Source organism: Patella vulgata, chromosome 6 (genome assembly GCF_932274485.2).
Source record: "Patella vulgata chromosome 6, xgPatVulg1.2, whole genome shotgun sequence".
NCBI lineage: Eukaryota > Metazoa > Mollusca > Gastropoda > Patellidae > Patella > Patella vulgata.
The window spans coordinates 69,118,796-69,137,316 of NC_065884.2; the positions used below are offsets into that span (position 1 = coordinate 69,118,796).

At 37.0% G+C, this 18,521-nt stretch overlaps 1 protein-coding gene across 1 annotated transcript in view; it reads left to right on the top strand.

Annotated features, from left to right (window-relative positions):
• Positions 1-18,521, top strand: part of LOC126824038 (uncharacterized) — a 183,324-nt gene that overhangs the window by 55,798 nt on the left and 109,005 nt on the right. The window contains exons 3-9 of the mRNA XM_050553188.2: positions 5,881-5,989; positions 7,349-7,421; positions 8,314-8,466; positions 9,967-10,137; positions 11,922-12,002; positions 13,399-13,575; positions 16,733-16,884. Coding sequence (XP_050409145.1) covers positions 5,881-5,989; positions 7,349-7,421; positions 8,314-8,466; positions 9,967-10,137; positions 11,922-12,002; positions 13,399-13,575; positions 16,733-16,884 — 916 coding nt within the window. The remainder of the gene's footprint in view (positions 1-5,880; positions 5,990-7,348; positions 7,422-8,313; positions 8,467-9,966; positions 10,138-11,921; positions 12,003-13,398; positions 13,576-16,732; positions 16,885-18,521) is intronic.

Here is an 18,521-nt window from a genome sequence, read left to right on the forward strand (position 1 = left end):
TTGTGGGTTTTCTCTGGGTACACCGGTTTCCTCCCACTGTTAAAGACCCCTACGCGCAATTGAATTATTGAAATAAAATTGAACAATGTGTTAGTCCCGAAATGACCTAGTTTGTGTTGAGTGGACGTTAAACCCCATTTCTCTCTATTTAATTTTAATATTTTTGGGAGATCTATATACGCCACAGGATAAACAGAATAAACTCCATTATCAAACACCTTCCTTACCTTGACGACATAACGTCTTATTTTACATGCTATAATTATTGTGTCTGTCGTCATTGTTACAAAAACAGGACTTGTTCTGTGAGTACAGGATGCTACGTACATTACGGTCGTCCTGATTTAAACTAATCCTCCTCTGACATTTAACAAGTGAGAGTGAACCGACGACATTCAAAAACAACACAAATCTCAATAGATTAAAACAAATATTTACGTTGAAGTAACACGGTCTTGTTTCAATTATTGTAAAGAAACATGTCGAGTTAATGCCGTTACTACTTCATCATTTGTTCTTGAGGTGAAGTGGAAACTTCTACAGGTTTTATATAGTTTCACATTAATTTCATCAAAACATATCGATAGTTTTTTTCAGTTTTTATCTTAAAGAGAAAAAAGTAGAGGATTTTTTTAGTTTTTATATCAATTTTTTTTTTTGAAGAGACAAAGAAAAGTTTTTTAAAAGATTTTTTAATATTGATGTTTTTTCATGTTTAAGACGGGGGTGTTTTTGATTTTATAGATTTTTCAGTATTTATGTTTAAGACTTTTTTTTTATGTTAAAGAGACGAGTCGGTTTTTATCTTAAAGAGAAAAAGTAGAGGATTTGTTTTAAAGGTGTTTTTTTTTTAGTTTTTATATCAATTTTTGTATGTTGAAGAGATAAAGTAGATTTTTTTTATTAGTTTTTTTAATATTGATGTTTATTTCATGTTAAAGACGGGGGTGCTGGGTTTTTTTATTAGTTTTTTTAGTATTTATGTTTAAGAGTTTTTTTTTCGTGTTGGGGGGTGGTGGGTGGGTAGGTTTTTTTTAGTATTTATGTTAAAGAGGTTTTTCATGTTAAAGAGAGGGGGGAGGGGGTAGATTTTTTAATATTTATTTTTAAGGGTTTGTTCATATTAAGGAGGATGTGGGGGGTTTTTTTGTAAATTTTTTAGTATTTATGTTTAAGAGTTTTTTCATGTTAAAGACAGGGGTGGTTTTTTTTTTAAAATTTTTTTTAGTATTTATGTTTAAGAGTTTTTTCATGTTAAAGAGGAGGTGGGGTTTTTTTTTATAGTTTTTTAAATTTTCATATGTTAGAGGATGGTTTCAGGTTTTTAATTTTTTGGGGGTTTCATTTCCATCAAATTTTATGCCCAAAAATTCAAAGAGTCTTCTTGGTCGAAACCAGATTCGGAGAGAAAGAAAGAAATTGTTTTTAACGTCGTCTTGACACAAACTAGGTCATGTCGGGATTAACTGTTTGAAAAATATTAAATTTCTCAATGCTAAATTAACTCAGATTGATTATTTAACAGTAAATTAAACATACATTATGCAAGAGCTAAATATGTCTATTGCAGGTCTTTCTTTAGGCCTGAAATGTTATCTAAATTATTAATTAGACATTAATTAACTTATCCAGACCATAATCAACTCTAGATGGCATCGCTAGCCTGCAATCTTAAGTTGATTGTGAGCCGATTTACTGCGTAACTTTCATTCTCGATTAAACGATTAAATGGATAATCGAGACTGCTGTTTATCGTACTGACTTTAGTAATGATGATCGAGGCTAGGCGGAAATTTCAATCGCTTAGTTCTCGGTTCATAGTGGATAAATTTGAATGAAATTTTCAGCAAATTGCCTTTACATTATCTAGTTTTTAACTATTATAGTGAGAACTGCCAACTCGAATCTCCCATAATGTATCTTTAAGAAAGCAAAATTCAGTCGGATTTAAAACAGGTCCATCAATTTTCTGTATGCATTCTGTGTACCTCCCACCTTCTGAAGAACCCCATACCAAAGCCAATCCAGCGTGTCTAGTCCTTCAGATGATACAAAAAACTGAGGTCCCGTGTATAGATTGGAATGCACGTAAAAGATCCCCTGGCAGTTGGACTTCGATATAAGAGTAGGCGATAGTGCCACTGCCCGTGCAAAATTTCCCTCATAGCACACTTTTCCGGCGTATGCCCATCTTCATTAGCCCAGTATAGGAGCAGAACACTAGGACGTTAAACCCCATATCATTTCATTTTACCAAAGCCAAATATGGCTATAGAAACATAAGATATGTTAGTCTCAAAATAACCTAGTTATAGTTGAGTGCAACCTCTCTCTTTCTCTGATTGAATATGTAGACTGTCAACCCACAGCCAGGTGATTTTCTCCGGGTCCTCCGGTTTCCTCCAACTGCTAAAGACCCCTACGCGCAAGCGAATTATTGAAATAAAATTAAACCATATGTTAGTCCTGAAATGACCTAGTTTGTGTCGAGTGGACGTTAAACCCCATCTCTCTCTCTCTCTCTCTCTCTCTCTCTCAGAGAAGTAGAAGTTGTTTAGGTCAATAGGACCTTAAACCTCATTTCATTTTATGTCAGTTGTTTAGGTGTGATGACAAACAGATAAGCATGCAAAAGATCATTATATAGTTGGAAATCAAAGAATTCTCCTTCGAATTCCTCCACCACTTTCTCAAACCCTTTGTCTTTTGAAATGACATGGTTAGTGTACCTTAAGTCCCTAGAAGGAACAAATAATTCAACTAATGATTGCACAAATGATGTAATAAATCAGAAAAACATGTGATCATCCTCCTGTCAGCAGATGACTGACTGGTACCAACATTCCTTTCTTAAATCAAATTATTGGTTTGTCGTAAGAGTATGTGTCGTTGATAAATAATTGAATTTAATTCCAACGACTTTATACCTCGTCAATAAAGCTTGTCCGATATACTCGATGGTCCGATCAAGTATTGACTAAGGGGAATGCAAGTAACAGGACAAACGGCTGTCTGCAGCAGGAATTCCAATAATGTTCGAACGTTCTTGAGACGGTCGTTACCGGAAGCTCACATAATACCCCCACTAATCCGAGATCCACTTTAACTTTTTTAATTTCCTGCCTCAAGTTAATCAACGCCAATTAGATTTAGTTTGAAGCGTCTCTTTTGACAGGGAGTCCGTAAATACGTGGATTGTAGAGGGTTTTACATCAAGTCGTTTATGTCACCCATTAAGAGGAAATGATGTTGAAACTATTTCTTTCACGCTCACTGGATGATTATACACAACTCTAGTGGAAGAGTTTGTTGAAATGACTACGATATTTTATGTGATCAAACGGCAGGTCGTCAGATGTATGCCACAGATTTAAATACACAGGGGATCCACTATTGAGCCTTATAACGAGAACCTTGTATATGGTTCAGATGGCTAAATATGTGGTAGCTTAAAATGAAAGACAATTTCAAACTAGCAGAATAAAGCCAGAAATGAGATGGGAGTTGAACGCCTTACTCTTTCTGCACTGACTGTGCTGATGAAAACCAGTATACGGCATGCAGTGTTCTATGAGGGACAATTTTCATCTGCTGAGGCTTCTTTTATATTTTTGGTCCCATCTGAATAACTAGATACTGTTCTTCACATTTCAAGCCTAAAGAAAGACCTGCAATAGGCAGAATGTATAAATTTGTGGTCCCATCCAAATAACTAGGGGGGGTTGGATGGCTGAATGGTTAGTGTGCGCGCGCTGTATCATAAAGTCTGTCATTGAGTCAACTGGCATGGTTTCGAATCCCCGGTTGTACGTGGCAAGGAGTAGGGTCGTCTGTCCAACCTCGTGGATTTTCTCCGGGTCCTCCGGTTTCCTCCTACTGCTAAAGACCCCTACGCGCAAGCGAATTATTGAAATAAAATTAAACCGTATGTTAGTCCCGAAATGACCTAGTTTGTGTCGAGTGGAAGTTAAACCCCATTTCTCTCTCTCTCTCTCACCTGTCCATCTGACAAAAAGGGGGAAACCAGCTGAAAAATTCCAAGATGCTTCTTGGCCAACAGTGGGTTATTATGTAAGGTTCTCTACAATCGTTCGATGTGAAATGATAGGATTGTCCCTTTTGAGTCTACAATCTGGCACCTGCAGATACGTTCGGATACGTTTTGATACGATCAACATGATTGCTACATCTGACCTCAATATATGATAAGACCTGATAGGATAACAACGACACAATTTATGTTATTTAGGGACTAACATATGGTTCAATTTTGTTTTCAATAATTCGCATGCCTGTAGGGATCTACATCTGACCTCAATATATGATAAGACCTGATAGGATCACAACGACACAATTTATGTTATTTAGGGACTAACATATGGTTCAATTTTGTTTTCAATAATTCGCATGCGTGTAGGGATCTTTAGCGGTGAGAGGAAACCGGAGGACCCGGAGAAAACCCACGAGGTTGGACAGGCAATCCCACTCCTTGTCACATACAACCAGGGAATGGAAACCACGCCAGTTGACTCAATGATAGGCCTTATGATACAACGCGCACGTGCTAACCATTCGGCCATCCAATCCCACCAGTAGCAGTTGCAGAAACCAGATGGCCATATGGTTAGCATGTGTGTGCTGTATCATAAGGTCTGTCATTGAGTCAACTGGCGTGGTTTTGAATTCCCGGTTGTACTTGACAAGGAGTAGGGTCGCCTGTCTAACGTCATTGGTTTTCTCGGTTTCCTCACACTGCTAATGACCCCTATGTGGAAGCGAATTATAGAAAATAAATGAACCATGTGTTAGTCCCGAAATGACCTAGTTTGTGTCAAGTGGACGTTAAACCCCATTTTTTTCTCTCTCTCTATTTTATGCCTATTGCCAAAGACCCCTAGATGCATGGGAGAGTCCTCTATTTTACACCCGTGGCCAAATACCCTTAGTTAGTCCTGAAATGAATTATTGTAATAAAAGTGTATGTGTTAGTCCCAAAATGAATTATTGCAATAAAAGTGTATGTGTTAGTCCCAAAATGAATTATTGCAATAAAAGTGTACCACATGTTTGTCCCAAAATGAATTATTTAAATAATTAGAATACAATAGTACCAAAATAACTCAGTTACCCGGTAGTTTTGAGTGGATGTTTAAAGGGACAATAACACTCTAGCTGGCTTGACAGCTCAAGTAAATAAATATTAGCCTTATTCTAAGTATTAGATGTTTAAGTGTCCTACCTGTTGTGTAAATTATCCATTACATCCTATTTTACTTGTCCAGAGGGTTCGAAAATATTTTTAAATCCAAGTCACATTTGAAAAGGTTTACGTTAGGCTTTTCAAACCATTTAGTTGAATTTTTCCAATTTTTTAAATTAGGTGTGTTAAGATGAAATTTGTATCATCAATTAATTGGAATACTGTAAAATAGAAAATTTGTTGACCAGAATAAAGATTGGGACATATTATTCTGTTACAACAAGAGTGGTATTGAGCCTTTAACTGCACTTAAATGCCATCTGTTTTTCTTTAATTTATAGATTATGTACGTTGTTTAAAAATACTATCAAGATTAATGGTTGAAGCAAGATTTTACAATAACTGCTTGTGATTTACACATAATCTTTTAAAAACTGTTCAGATTTTTGTGAATCTAGATTTATGGTTGACAGAGGATTTTAAATTGGTTGGCAAAAATCTTTAATAATTTGAGTTTCTGTTTGATTTCTTCATCCAAATTGTTTCAGCATTAAATTTTGTTTTGTCAATTTTTCAGCTTTAAACTCCAAATCATCATAAAACAGACACTATTTAATGATAAACCTCTCTTTGAACAGAATCTGAGTAATTGAATCCATATTTTTTATGTTTGTTTTCAGTGGCAGAATTCGCTCAGCAAATGGCCGCAGCTCACGAACACTTCTCAAAAGAAATCCAGTCCGTGATCGCATCATTTCGAAGACGTAATTATGAATTGAAAAAAGAAAGGTGATTAATTTTATGTTAGATTAGGGAACAAAACGTAAATAGCTCCAGTTTGTCAATGATAATCAGATTTCATCCAAGAAAGATAAATCGCTCTATGGTGCACACTAGTCGGTAATCAATTTCCCTTTCCGAACAAACTAAACCAGGAATAGTTTTTTAAGACGTCATTAAATATATTCTTTACTGTGAGTGAAAATTGAGACGATCTTTGAGTATTCAGCATTCTAATTACTGTCTTCATGTCATAGAAAGTATAAAAAGCAATCCCACATGTCGATGGTTTGGATAAAGATAGACAGTTGAAAACTGTATTTAAGGTAAAATCCCTCGATACAGACCAGTTATAGGATATAAATTGGTCTGATTATTGATTTAAAAGTCACAAACTTTATAGTTTTTAATAATTCATTTAAGATACAGTCATAAGTGACACATCATCCTCAGCAGGATTTCGCTGTATTTCATTTACAGGTCCGTAACTAGCGGGGGGGGCGCAGGGGGCTTCCTGCAAAAAGTTTCTCCCCCCTGTGAATGTGAAAAAATTGGTGACCATAAAAACAATAGACATTGTCCGTCAATTTTACAGCACCCCTGAGAACACTTCCCGCTCCCCCCCCTTGTTGCTTTGACCTAGTTACGGCCCTGTTCATTTATCAACCTGATTAAAACAGAGATCTATATTTCTTTTCGTTTTTTTATACTTTCGATGGCCTCCACTATGTGGAGATCTGACCAGCTGTAGTGGAATACAGCGAGCGACTTTTGACCCTATGATGTCAGACATTTGATTAACCAATCAGCGTTGATGTTTCTAGTGGGATACCCACAGTTCTGGTCACCGCATGCCAAGAACTCGCCGTAACAGACCGTTTCATCGGCTAATCCGTCACATCAACCAGACCGCAGGTTATATAACAACTCTTCCAGATCCTAGTGTAGTGAAGACAAGTAAAACGAAATTTTGAACTATAAAAAAAAGAAACGAAATAGGATCTGTGTTTTAATCAGATTGTTTATTCATTAAATAATTGGGCTGGATGGTATTTCAAATTTTAATTTCCGCGATAATGATATAAAATTCATAATATATATTGCCATTATTGCAATATTAAAGTGCTTCAAGCGAGGAGACTCTTAACAGGGAGGGAATTCCCCTCAAATAGATTTCAATGAAAAGCACATAAATCTGAATCGTGGTCCAGCTTATATTGTAATCTGTCAAGGAATATTATTGGAGAAAGGTCAGCAGGGTCAAACGATATATTGGATTATTGAGATATCTTTAATGGTCAGAATTTCAATAAAATTTAAATATTGCCATATATTGTCCATCCCTAATAAATGAATTATTTATTTCAGACCTGTTGATACAGAAAGTACAATATTTACAGCTTGGGAAAGTTTATTACATGAATCAGAGATGGATGCACAGGTAAGCTATCCTCATGTCATCCCATACAGGTAAACTATGGCTATATCATCCAGGATATATTGGTTACGTATCCTCATGTTATCATGTACAGGTAAGCTATCCTCATATCATCCCGTACAGGTAACTTGTCTCTATATCAGACAGTATAAACACTACAACTTATTGGGTGTTGTTCAGTTGTGCTGTTGAAGCAGGAGTTTCTGTATAGCTTTGTATAGATTGTAGGGTAATTTATTCCAAAACAATGGAGCCTGCACACTATGAGGTGTTTTTGATATTGTTAAGGTACTTTCATTTATTTGGATCCCTGCATTGGCCGAGAAAGTTCATCCAGATTTTCCGGCGTGGTTCCCCCTTGTCAGTGATGCAGGACGGAGGGCCTGACAAGGACAGCTGTCTAGTCATTCGGATGAGACGAAAAACCGAGGTCCTGTGTACACATTGGCGTGCACGTTAAAGATCCCTTGGCAGTTGGAATTCGATATAAGAGTAGGCCGTAGTGCCGCTGTCTGGGCAAAATTACCCTCATAGCACACTGTATGGCGTATGCCCGTCTTCATTAGCCCAGTTCGGAGCAAAACAGTAGGACGTTAAACCCCATTTCATTTCATTTCATTTTCATTTCATTTATTTGTGGTTTGGTGGAATAAGGCGTACTGTAATTTCTTTGCCCAGCTTATACATGACAAGGAGTGGGGTCACCTGTCCAACCTCGTAGAATTTTTCCAATTTCCTCCCACTACTAAAGACCCCTATGCACAAGCGATTTATTGAAATTAAATTGAACCACATATGTTAGTTCTGGAATGATCTAGTATTTGTTGAGTTGATGTTAAACCCCATGATCTCTCTATTTGTATCTAACTGTATAGTAAATGTCCATATTTTTCAGGCTCATCTGGATGCGGCCAGTTTACTTATAAAGAATGTGTACACACCTCTAGAAGAAGTAGCGGAACATAAACGAAGCCAAGCTCAGCGTCTTTGTTCATTTCGCGAAAATTTTGAGACAATTTTACAGAAATCTGAAAACAAAATGAATTTAGTAAGTTCCTATTAAACTACACTGGATGCATGCAATGTTTGGGAAATGTTCCCTTTTGGTGTTTTGTTGATTGTCTTCCTTGTAAGTTTTGGTTGTACGTGACAAGGAGTAGGGTCGCCTGTCCAGACTCGTTGGTTTTTTCCGGGGCCTCCCATTTCCTCCAACTGCTGAAGACCCCTACGCACAAGCAATTTTTTGAAACAAATTTGAACCATGTGTTTATGGGGGATTAGATAAAGAGCAGTTCTCACAATAATAGTTAAAACATAGATAACGTTAATAGAATATGCTGAAAATTTCAGTCAAATTGCTCCACTCTGAATCGAGATATTAGCGATTGAATTTTAGGCCTAGCCTCGATCATCATTACTAAAGTAGGTACAATAAAAAGTCTTGATTATCCATTTTTGGATTTAATCATCAATGAGCATTATGCAGTAGATTGGATTCAAATCCAGTAAATATCACAGGCTAGCGATGACATCGAGAGTTGATTATGGTCTGGATAAGTTAATTAATGTCTAATTAATAATTAAGATAAAATTTCAGGCCTAAAGAAAGACCTGCATTGGGCAGATTTAGCACTTGCATAATGTATATGTTTAATTGTTTATATCTAACAATGTCCTCGTGTGATGTGACATGTCCTCGAGTTTGTCCTCTGACTTGTTTGTGTGTCGTGCAGTTGCTATTTTGATTTTGTTTTCTTGGGTACATTTTATCGTGGCTTTAAAGATGTAAAAAAATTTATATTTTCCGAAAAAAGCGAATGACACCATGTTTATGTCCCACTTTACATATCCTACCGGGCTAATGAAAACATGAAAAATGCAAATGACATACAAAGACTTCAGTTGAGCGAAGATTTATTCCAGTATCTGGTTAAAGCTGTATTTAGTGTAAGAGGAACCTCCAGGATATTTCAAGCATCGAGTTAATTACTAGTTTTTGAGTGTAATGTCTGTTCGTTTGAATATGTCTTTTATTCCTCTGTCCTTCCTCGAGGGCCATAGAATGTTAGAATCTAATCAATATCAAACTATCAGTGTTGATGCCTGGTCGGAGGAGGGTGGGGGGGCGTGGGGTCAAAAGTTATTAATGCAGATAAATAATTTCATAGAATTTGAAGAATAGTAGAATTTGAATGGCCTTAGATGTCACAAGATGGATTACCTCCTTTCCTTTACCTCGTTTTTTTTTTATTATTGTACTTATTTGTATTGAAATTGTTTATTATTGTAATTATTTATATTGTAATTGTTTACTATTTTGATTGTTTACTAGTGTAATTGTTTATTATTTGTAATTGTTTACAATTGTACTTGTTTATATTGCAATTGTTTACTATTGTAATTGTTTATTATTGTATTTATTTATATTGTAATTGTTAATTATTTGTAATTGTTTAGTACTGTTCCTGTTTATATTGTAATTGTTTATTATTGTACTTGTTTATATTATAATTGTTTATATTTATTATTGTAATTGTTTATATTACAGGCTCAAGTTGCTTATAGAGAAGCTTATCAAACATATTCCAGTGACACAAACCCATCAAAAGAGGAGGCTAGAAGTTGTTTATTTAATGCTCATAACGATTATGTTCTACAACTACGCTCATCTAATAGATTAGTACAAGAATTCCAGGAAGCGGTGCCACAAGTTTTAGAGGTAAAGTTAAAGACCCTCTGTTTTTACTACTAGAAGAAATACTTGTATGTTCATTTATAAAGCACCATGGGGATCACGGTGGCTAAGTGGGTAAGACGCTGGCTCGCTAGCCTGGAGGTTTGGTTTTCGATCCCTGCATTGGCCAAGAAATTTCATCCAGATTTTCCGGCATGGTTACCCCTTGTCAGTGATGCAGGACGGAGGGCCTGACAAGGACAGCTGTCTAGTCGCTTGGATGGGACGAAAAACCGAGGTCCTGTGTACACATTGACAGTTGGATTTCGATATAAGAGTAGGCCGTAGTGTCGCTGTTCGGGCAAAATTTCGCTCATAGCACACTGTATGGCATATGTCCGTCTTCATTAGGACATTAAACCCCATTTCATTCCATTTCATTCCATTTCATTCCATTTCATCCCATTTCATCCCATTTCATTCCATTTCATCCCATTTCATTTCATTTCTAAAGCACCAAATCCACGAAACGTATCCATGGCTCATAATACACTAGTGCCTAATAATCAATTTCAATCTGATATCTTATCATGTCAAATTTAAATTTCAAACAGATGTTTTCATGTCAGGGAGGGGTTGGATGGTTGAATGGTTAGCATGTGTGCGCTGCATCATAAGGCCTGTCATTGAGTCAACTGGTGTGGTTTCGATTCCCAGGTTGTATGTACGTGACAAGGAGTAGGGTTGCCTGTTCAACCTCGTGGGTTTTCTCCGGGTCCTAGGTTTCCTCCCACTGCTAAAGTCCCCTGCACGCAAGCAAATTATTGAAATAAAATTAAACCATATGTCAGTCCCAAAATGACCTAGTCTGTGTCGCGTGGATGTTAAACCCCATTTCTCTGATTAATTGATTGTAACTGTCTAGATAGGATGTTAAATTTACAGAGGATCACGTCCGTCAAGACACTGATTAGGCAATGTAGTCATGGTGACTCCCATTGGTGCCGAGAGGACCCGGTTCTCTCTCGTTGTTGGTCGACAATGTTTCTCTGGATTTACCTGGCTTGTTTCCTCATGGGTGCAGTATTAAGGGCCTGACAGGGAACAGGGTCAAGTTGATTAGATAAGACAAAAAATAGACGAGGTCCCTTGACAATTGGAATTCGGTTGCTGTCATAGCACACTGTATGCATGTCCATCTTCATTAACCCAGTTGGAGCAGACAAGTTGGACGATAAACCCCATTTCATTTATTCCAATTAGGCAATATTTTAAAATCAATCATTGAATGAAGAAATGAAATGAAAATGGGGTTTAATGTCCTACTGTTCTGCTCTGAGTGGGCTAATGATGACCGGATGGAATGAACAAGGTTCTAGGGAATTCAAATATTGATTTTATGACGGTAATGATTAATTCCTGAAATTTATATTAACCTTTTAACACCTGGTACATGTTCATGTATTCACTTCCTCGTCATTTCCTTGAGATATTTTAGGACTCATTTATGAAACGGCCTGACGCTATTGCTCCCTAAAGTCCTTAAATAATTCACAGCTAATCTCCATGATTTTAGCTGACTCAAGGGAACAGCTAGCAGTTTAGGATAGTCCAAGTGATCAGGGTAAACCTCTTGGGATATCTCAAGGTCCTCCAGTTTCCTTCCACTGCTAAAGACCCCTAGGGGCCAGTCAGGTGTTGAAATGAATTTGTACCAGGCGTTTGTCCCAAAATGACCTGTTTTGTTCAATGGACATTAAACTCTCTCTCTCTCTCTCTCTCTCAGAAGATAAAGCTGGTGGTAACCTATATTTTTGTTGTTGTTTTAGGAACTAGAAGAGATTTATATAGATACCAGTAATACCATTAATGTAGCTATTGAAAGTCTAGCTTTACTACTTCTCACAAAGGTAAGTATCAGGGGGCTTCAATGCCAGGTTAAGTTCAATCTGATTAAAAGATAGATCTATATTAAAGGTTCGTCCGTGGATCCGTCAGTCCGTCTGCCTGTCCATCACATTTTTTGAGACACAATAACTCTCCTTCTAATTGAGATAGAATGTTCAAACTTGGTGTAGGTGTTTATTAGGTCAATGCCTTGATGGAGTTCAAAGATGAGCATTTTCTGCATAGGGTAAGCAGAGATAAGCAATTTGATTGTGGTTGATGCTTTGGGACACGATAACTTTAGTTCTAATTAAGTGAGAGTGATGGAACTTGGTGTATAGTTTCATTACATCAATACCTTGACTAAGTTCGATAATGAGCATTTTCTGTTCAGGGTAAGCAGAGCAGTAGGCAATTTGATTTGTTGAGACTTTGGAACACAATAACTCTCTGTCTAATTGAGCTAGAATGTTTAAACTTGATGTAGGTGTTTATTAGGTCAGTGCTTTGATGGAGTTCGAAGATGAGCATTTTCTACTTAGGGTAAGCAGAGATAAGCAATTTCATTGGTCGATGCTTTGGGACAAGATAACTTTGATTCTATCTGATAGAAAGTGATGAAACTTAGTGTATAGTTGATAATCAGTTTGATTGCTTGATACTTTTGAAAAAAGATAATTAATTAATATGTGTCATCTATTTATTTTGGGGTTTCGACTGGGGACACCAGCCTCACTGTTGGCTTGTTTGTACTTTCGATGGCCTCTACTACATGAAGACTGGTTTTAATGGAAGGTCTTCAGGAGTCATACGACTGGCTTTTGACCCTATGCTGTCAGAGATTTGATTCACCAATCAGCGTTGATGTTTCTAGTTGCCGTAACCGGCTGTTTCATTGGCTTATCGCTCACATCAACCAGAACTCAGGTTATATAACAACTCTAACAGATTCTTCCAGAAATTTTGGACTATGAAAAACGAAACGATATATAGGAAGTGTGTTTTAAGGGGGGAATCACGGTGGCTAAGTGGGTAAGACGCTGGCTCGCTAGCCTGAAGGTCTCGTGTTCGATCAGATTTTTTGGCGTAGTTCCCCCATGTCAGTGATGCAGGAAAGAGGGCCTGACAAGAACAGCTGTCTAGTCGTTTGGATGGGACGAAAAAATCGTGGTCCCGTGTACACATTGGCGCGCACGTAAAAGATCCTCATAGCACACTGTATGGCATATGCCCGTCTTCATTAGTCCAGTATAGGAGCAGAACAGTTGGACGTTAAACCCCATTTCATTTGTTTTTGCAGAAACAGTAGGACATGAAATCCCATTTCATTGCATGTTTCAGTACATCAATTTATCTAGAGTTGTCTCCCATTAAACAGACTATTTGTATGTTAGGTAAATTCTCTTTTTGTATCACCAGGCTAATGAACAACATCGAAGATTTGAAGATTTATTACAGATATGTCGGCAAGTGAATCCTCAGTTAGATATTTCATTCTTTGTTAAAGTTGTCTCCCCTGAGGCTCCACCATACCAGTTGTCTTTCCATAATTATCAACCCGCAGATATGACTGTTACGTCACTAACTAACCCAGAGGTAGGCAAATTACTTTTGTTCTTATTACCGAGGGAGGTTTGGGTGATCCACACTTGTATGTGACAGAGTTTGGTTGCTTGCCTAACCTCGTGGGTTTTCTCTGGGTCTTCCAGTTTTCTCCCACTAAAGATCCACATACATACATGCAAGCAAACTATTGAAATGAAATTGTACCATCTGTTAGTCCCAAAATGTGTCGAGTGAAATCCCTTGCAAACTACAATATTGTGAAAGTTGAATTACTAAACATCCACTTAACATTACTTAACATCCGCTTGACACAAACTAGGTCATTTTGGGACTAACATATGGTTCAATTTTTATTTCAATAATTTAGTAGTGACAGGAAACCGGAGGACCTGGAGAAAACCCACAAGGTTGGACAGGCGACCCTACTCCTTGTCATGTACAACCGGGGATTCGAAACCACGCCAGTCGACTCAATGACAGACTTTATGATACAGCGCGCGCACGCTAACCATTCAGCCATCCACCCCCCCCTCCCACTAAAGACCCATACATGTAAGCAAACTATTGAAATGAAATTGTACCATCTGTTAGTCCCAAAATGTGCCGAGTGAAATCCCTTGCAAACTAAAAATATTGTGAAAGTTGAATTACTAAACATGCACTTAACATTACTTAACATCCACTTGACACAAACTAGGTCTTTTCGGGACTAACATATGGTTCAATTTTTATTTCAATAATTTGCTTGCGTGTAGGGGTCTTTAGTAGTGGGAGGAAACCGGAAGACCCGGAGAAAACCCTTGAGGTTGGACAGGCGACCAAATTCCTTGTCACGTACAACCGGGGAATCGAAACTACGCCAGTTGACTCAATGACAGACCTTACGATACAACACGCACGTGCTAACCATTCGGCCATCCCACCAACAACTTAAACTCCCCCCCCCCCCAAAATTTTTTAATGGAAGATAAGACTAAGAGTGGTTCAATTCCATTTAAAGATCTATATGCAGCTTGGGAAGAAAAGACGACGCCATCTTTTATTGTTAGTGGAGAAACCTGGTGGGTCGATTGAATCCAAGCCAGAACATTATCTAGTGTTTATATTTTTATTTCGTTATCTTATTTAAACATGCATTCTGTGAGAGCTAAATATGTCTATTGGAAGTCTTTCTTTAGGCCTGAAGTGTTTTCTAAATTATTTATAATTAGACATTAATTAACTTATCCAGACCATAATTAACTCTCAATGCTATCGTTAGCCTGCTATTTTTGATGGATTTGAATACATTTTGTGATGGATAATTTAATGTAAAAATGGATAATGATGATTGAGGCTAGCAGAAAATTTAATCGTTAATATCTTGGCACAGAGTAAAGCAATTTGGCTGAATTTTTCATCATTTTCTGTTGTCATATATATATATATCATCATCAAATATTTCAAACTCTCTCACACCTGTCAGCAAATGGATCAAATTTCCAACTCATTCTTTCAAATTAGTGGAACTTGTGATGCCTGTTTCTCGTGACAGCAAATAGGTTTTCTAATGATAACATTTTCTAATGGATAAACTAATTGGTCATTCGCAGAAACCCATACTCTTGCAAACAAATCGACTCTTAAAGACTGAAATGAGATTTTTTTCTAAATTCATAGTTTGCACTTAAAGGGCGTATGGCTTTTTTTTTTTTAACCTTGAGACAGCCAAAAATGGGTCCAAAAGTACATATTAATGTTATATGAATGTATATAAAGTGATTTACATTCAAATTTAAAAAAATTATTGTACTTTCTAATCAGTTATGTTCGAGGAAATATGCGAACATTCTAATTTGAATGACAATCGTTAATGCCTAATTAGTCCAATCTGCATGTTTTTATTATTATTTTATCGTTGGTAAATCAGCCATTATTTATATAGGATTTGATTTTAAGGAATGAAAATTGCTGATAAAGATTATTCCAGCAGACAGTTAATTACACCCCCAATATTATGTCAGACCTCGCAAATTTTGAAACAAGAGTCATGTCTTACTGTTTATTACTGTAACAAGAGTCATGTCTCATTGTATAGTACTGTAACAAGAGTTGTGTCTCACTGTTTATTACTGTAACAAGAGTCATGTCTCACTGTTTAGTACTGTAACAAGAGTCATGTCTCACTGTTTATTACTGTAACAAGAGTTGTGTCTCACTGTTTATTACTGTAACAAGAGTCATGTCTCACTGTTTAGTACTGTAACAAGAGTTGTGTCTCACTGTTTATTACTGTAACAAGAGTCATGTCTCACTGTTTAGTACTGTAACAAGAGTCGTGTCTCACTGTTTAGTACTGTAACAAGAGTCGTGTCTCACTGTTTAGTACTGTAACAAGAGTCGTGTCTCACTGTTTAGTACTGTAACAAGAGTCGTGTCTCACTGTTTAGTACTGTAACAAGAGTCATGTCTCATTGTTTAGTACTGTAACAAGAGTTGTGTCTCACTGTTAAGTACTGAAACAAGAGTTGTGTCTCACTGTTTAGTGGATATCATTAGGCTATGAACAAAGAATTGATGTTGAATGACTGTTAAAGAAATTAATGCTAAATACGCAAGATGAAATGATACCTGCATCATAGTGTAATATGTTCATCAGTGAACAACCTATATTTGTACTATAACAGCAACCTGTGTATTATCTATGTAAATAAAATCGAGGATGAGTGTCTGTATGTTCACCCATCATGCTTTGTTGCCGCGATTCAACCCCCACATATCTGGCATCAAATGAACCAGCATGACCCTGGAAATGTTTTAGGCCATGATTTATGAAGGTCAAGATCATTTTTTAGTTTAACAAAGCCAAATATTTGTGCCTGAAGCCGAACTGTTTTACTGCAATTAACGGTTAACAGTGTTTATTATGGTAATTAAGTTTAATAATAGTAACCGTTGATGTAAGCTTGCAACCAAGGAAGATGCCGAGTAAGCAGATCTTGGGTCCAAGGCCAAGCCAAGTATCGTGCTAGTTATTACAATACCCTATATTTGTATTACAGGAACCTGTGTTTCTATGGTTACAGGAACCTGTGTTTCTATGGTTACAGGAACCTGTGTTTCTATGGTTACAGGAACCTTGTGTTTCTATGGTTACAGGAACCTTGTGTTTCTATGGTTACAGGACTATATGTTTGTATTATTACAGGAACCTATGCAGAATCAGATAATATATGATCGTTATACAGAGAACACCTTAAAGGAGAGACGTGTGGTATTACAGAGAGAAGGTATCGAACTCGCATCGTATATGAAACAAAATCAGGATATAACCAATACATTAATTAACGTCTGTCAGAGGTAATTATTTATTATACGTCATGTCCTCGCTCGGCTTCGTTCGTCCGTTCACATTGAATTAATTAATGTCTGCCAGGGGTAATTATATACCTAGATTATTTTTATAGCAATCTGTTTATGGGTCATATAAAAAAAATATTCTGGGTATCAGATAATCGGGGATTGGATGGCCGCATGGTTAGCGCGTGCACGCTGTATCATAAGGTCTGTCATTGAGTCAGCTGGCATGGTTTCATTTCCCTGGTTATATGTGACAAAGAGTAGGGTCGTCTGTCCAACCTTGTGGGGTTTTTCTGGGTCCTCCGGTATCCTCCCACTACTAAAGACCCCTACGCGCAAGAGAATTAGTGAAATATAATTGAACCATGTGTTAGTCCCGAAATAACCTAGTTTGTGTCGAGTGGACGTGAAACCCCATTTCTCTCTCTCTCTCTCCTGATATAACTGTTTAGTCAAATCAACCCGGACCACCCAATACTGTCAAAACCTACTGCATCATTATGTGCATCAAACTGTCTCAGTTCCCATGCTTCTCTCTCTCTCTCTCTCTCTCTCTCTCTCAGATAATCTGGTATAACTTAAAAGGGGTCGCATAAATCAATTTTATTTAATTACCGAACATAAATATTTTACCTCGGTCACAAGAAGTAACTTTATAACAAATCTGAATAAATCCAAAAAGTATGCAACCCAATCTGATCCCTGATGTCCTACTCTGGCTATGCAGAGATAAAGTTAGAAACCCTATTCATTGAGTTACCTGCCCTTGCCACAAGAGGAAAGTGTCCAAACTGCATAGCCACACTTGGTCTGAAACACTGGAGGACAGTACGTATATGTCACTGTAATCCGGGTATCACTAATTTCTTTCACATTCATTTAATATCAAATCCTTGTTTAAAAATTAAAAAAAAAACCATTTAAAATCACCATAAATCGTTTAATTTGTAGTTTTGTCCAGTTTAAAGCTGACCATTCAATTTTGATAATGAGTGTCCAATTTACAAGCATTTAATTTCTCGATCATTGTTAAAAAATAGACAACCCAATTTATTAATGATGTATAATGATTAAATTTTGAACAGTGGTCAGGAAATTAAATACTTGTAAAATTGGACACTCATTATCAAAATTGAATGGTCAGCTTTAAACTGGACACAAGTACAAATTAGATGATTTTGGGTGATTTTAAATGATTTTTAAACAAAGATTTGATATTGAATGAATGTGAAAGAAATTAGTGGTAGATACACAAAATATAATGATACCCAGTTTACACTGTGTAGAAGGACACAAGTAGTTCCTGCAGTCCGCTTACATGACATTGTCATAAGTTTGTGTTTTTTGCCTATAGGACTCCTCACAGTGGGAGCACTGGGCCTACAATACATACATCTATAGGCAAGATGGTAATTCAGAGGACAGAATACCAATTTTAGCATTATCCTTGCAATGGTGTTGGAAGGACGGGAGAGGGAGGCAAAAAGTGTCTTACACCGGCTGAAACATAAAAATTCTCTCAGTGCTTTTGCATGCAGAGAGCGAGGCAGAGGCTAGGTGCGGTCCTGGACATCCATTTTATGGGGGCATCCAATCCAAGAATGGAATTAAATTCCAATTTTTGAATTTTAAAATTG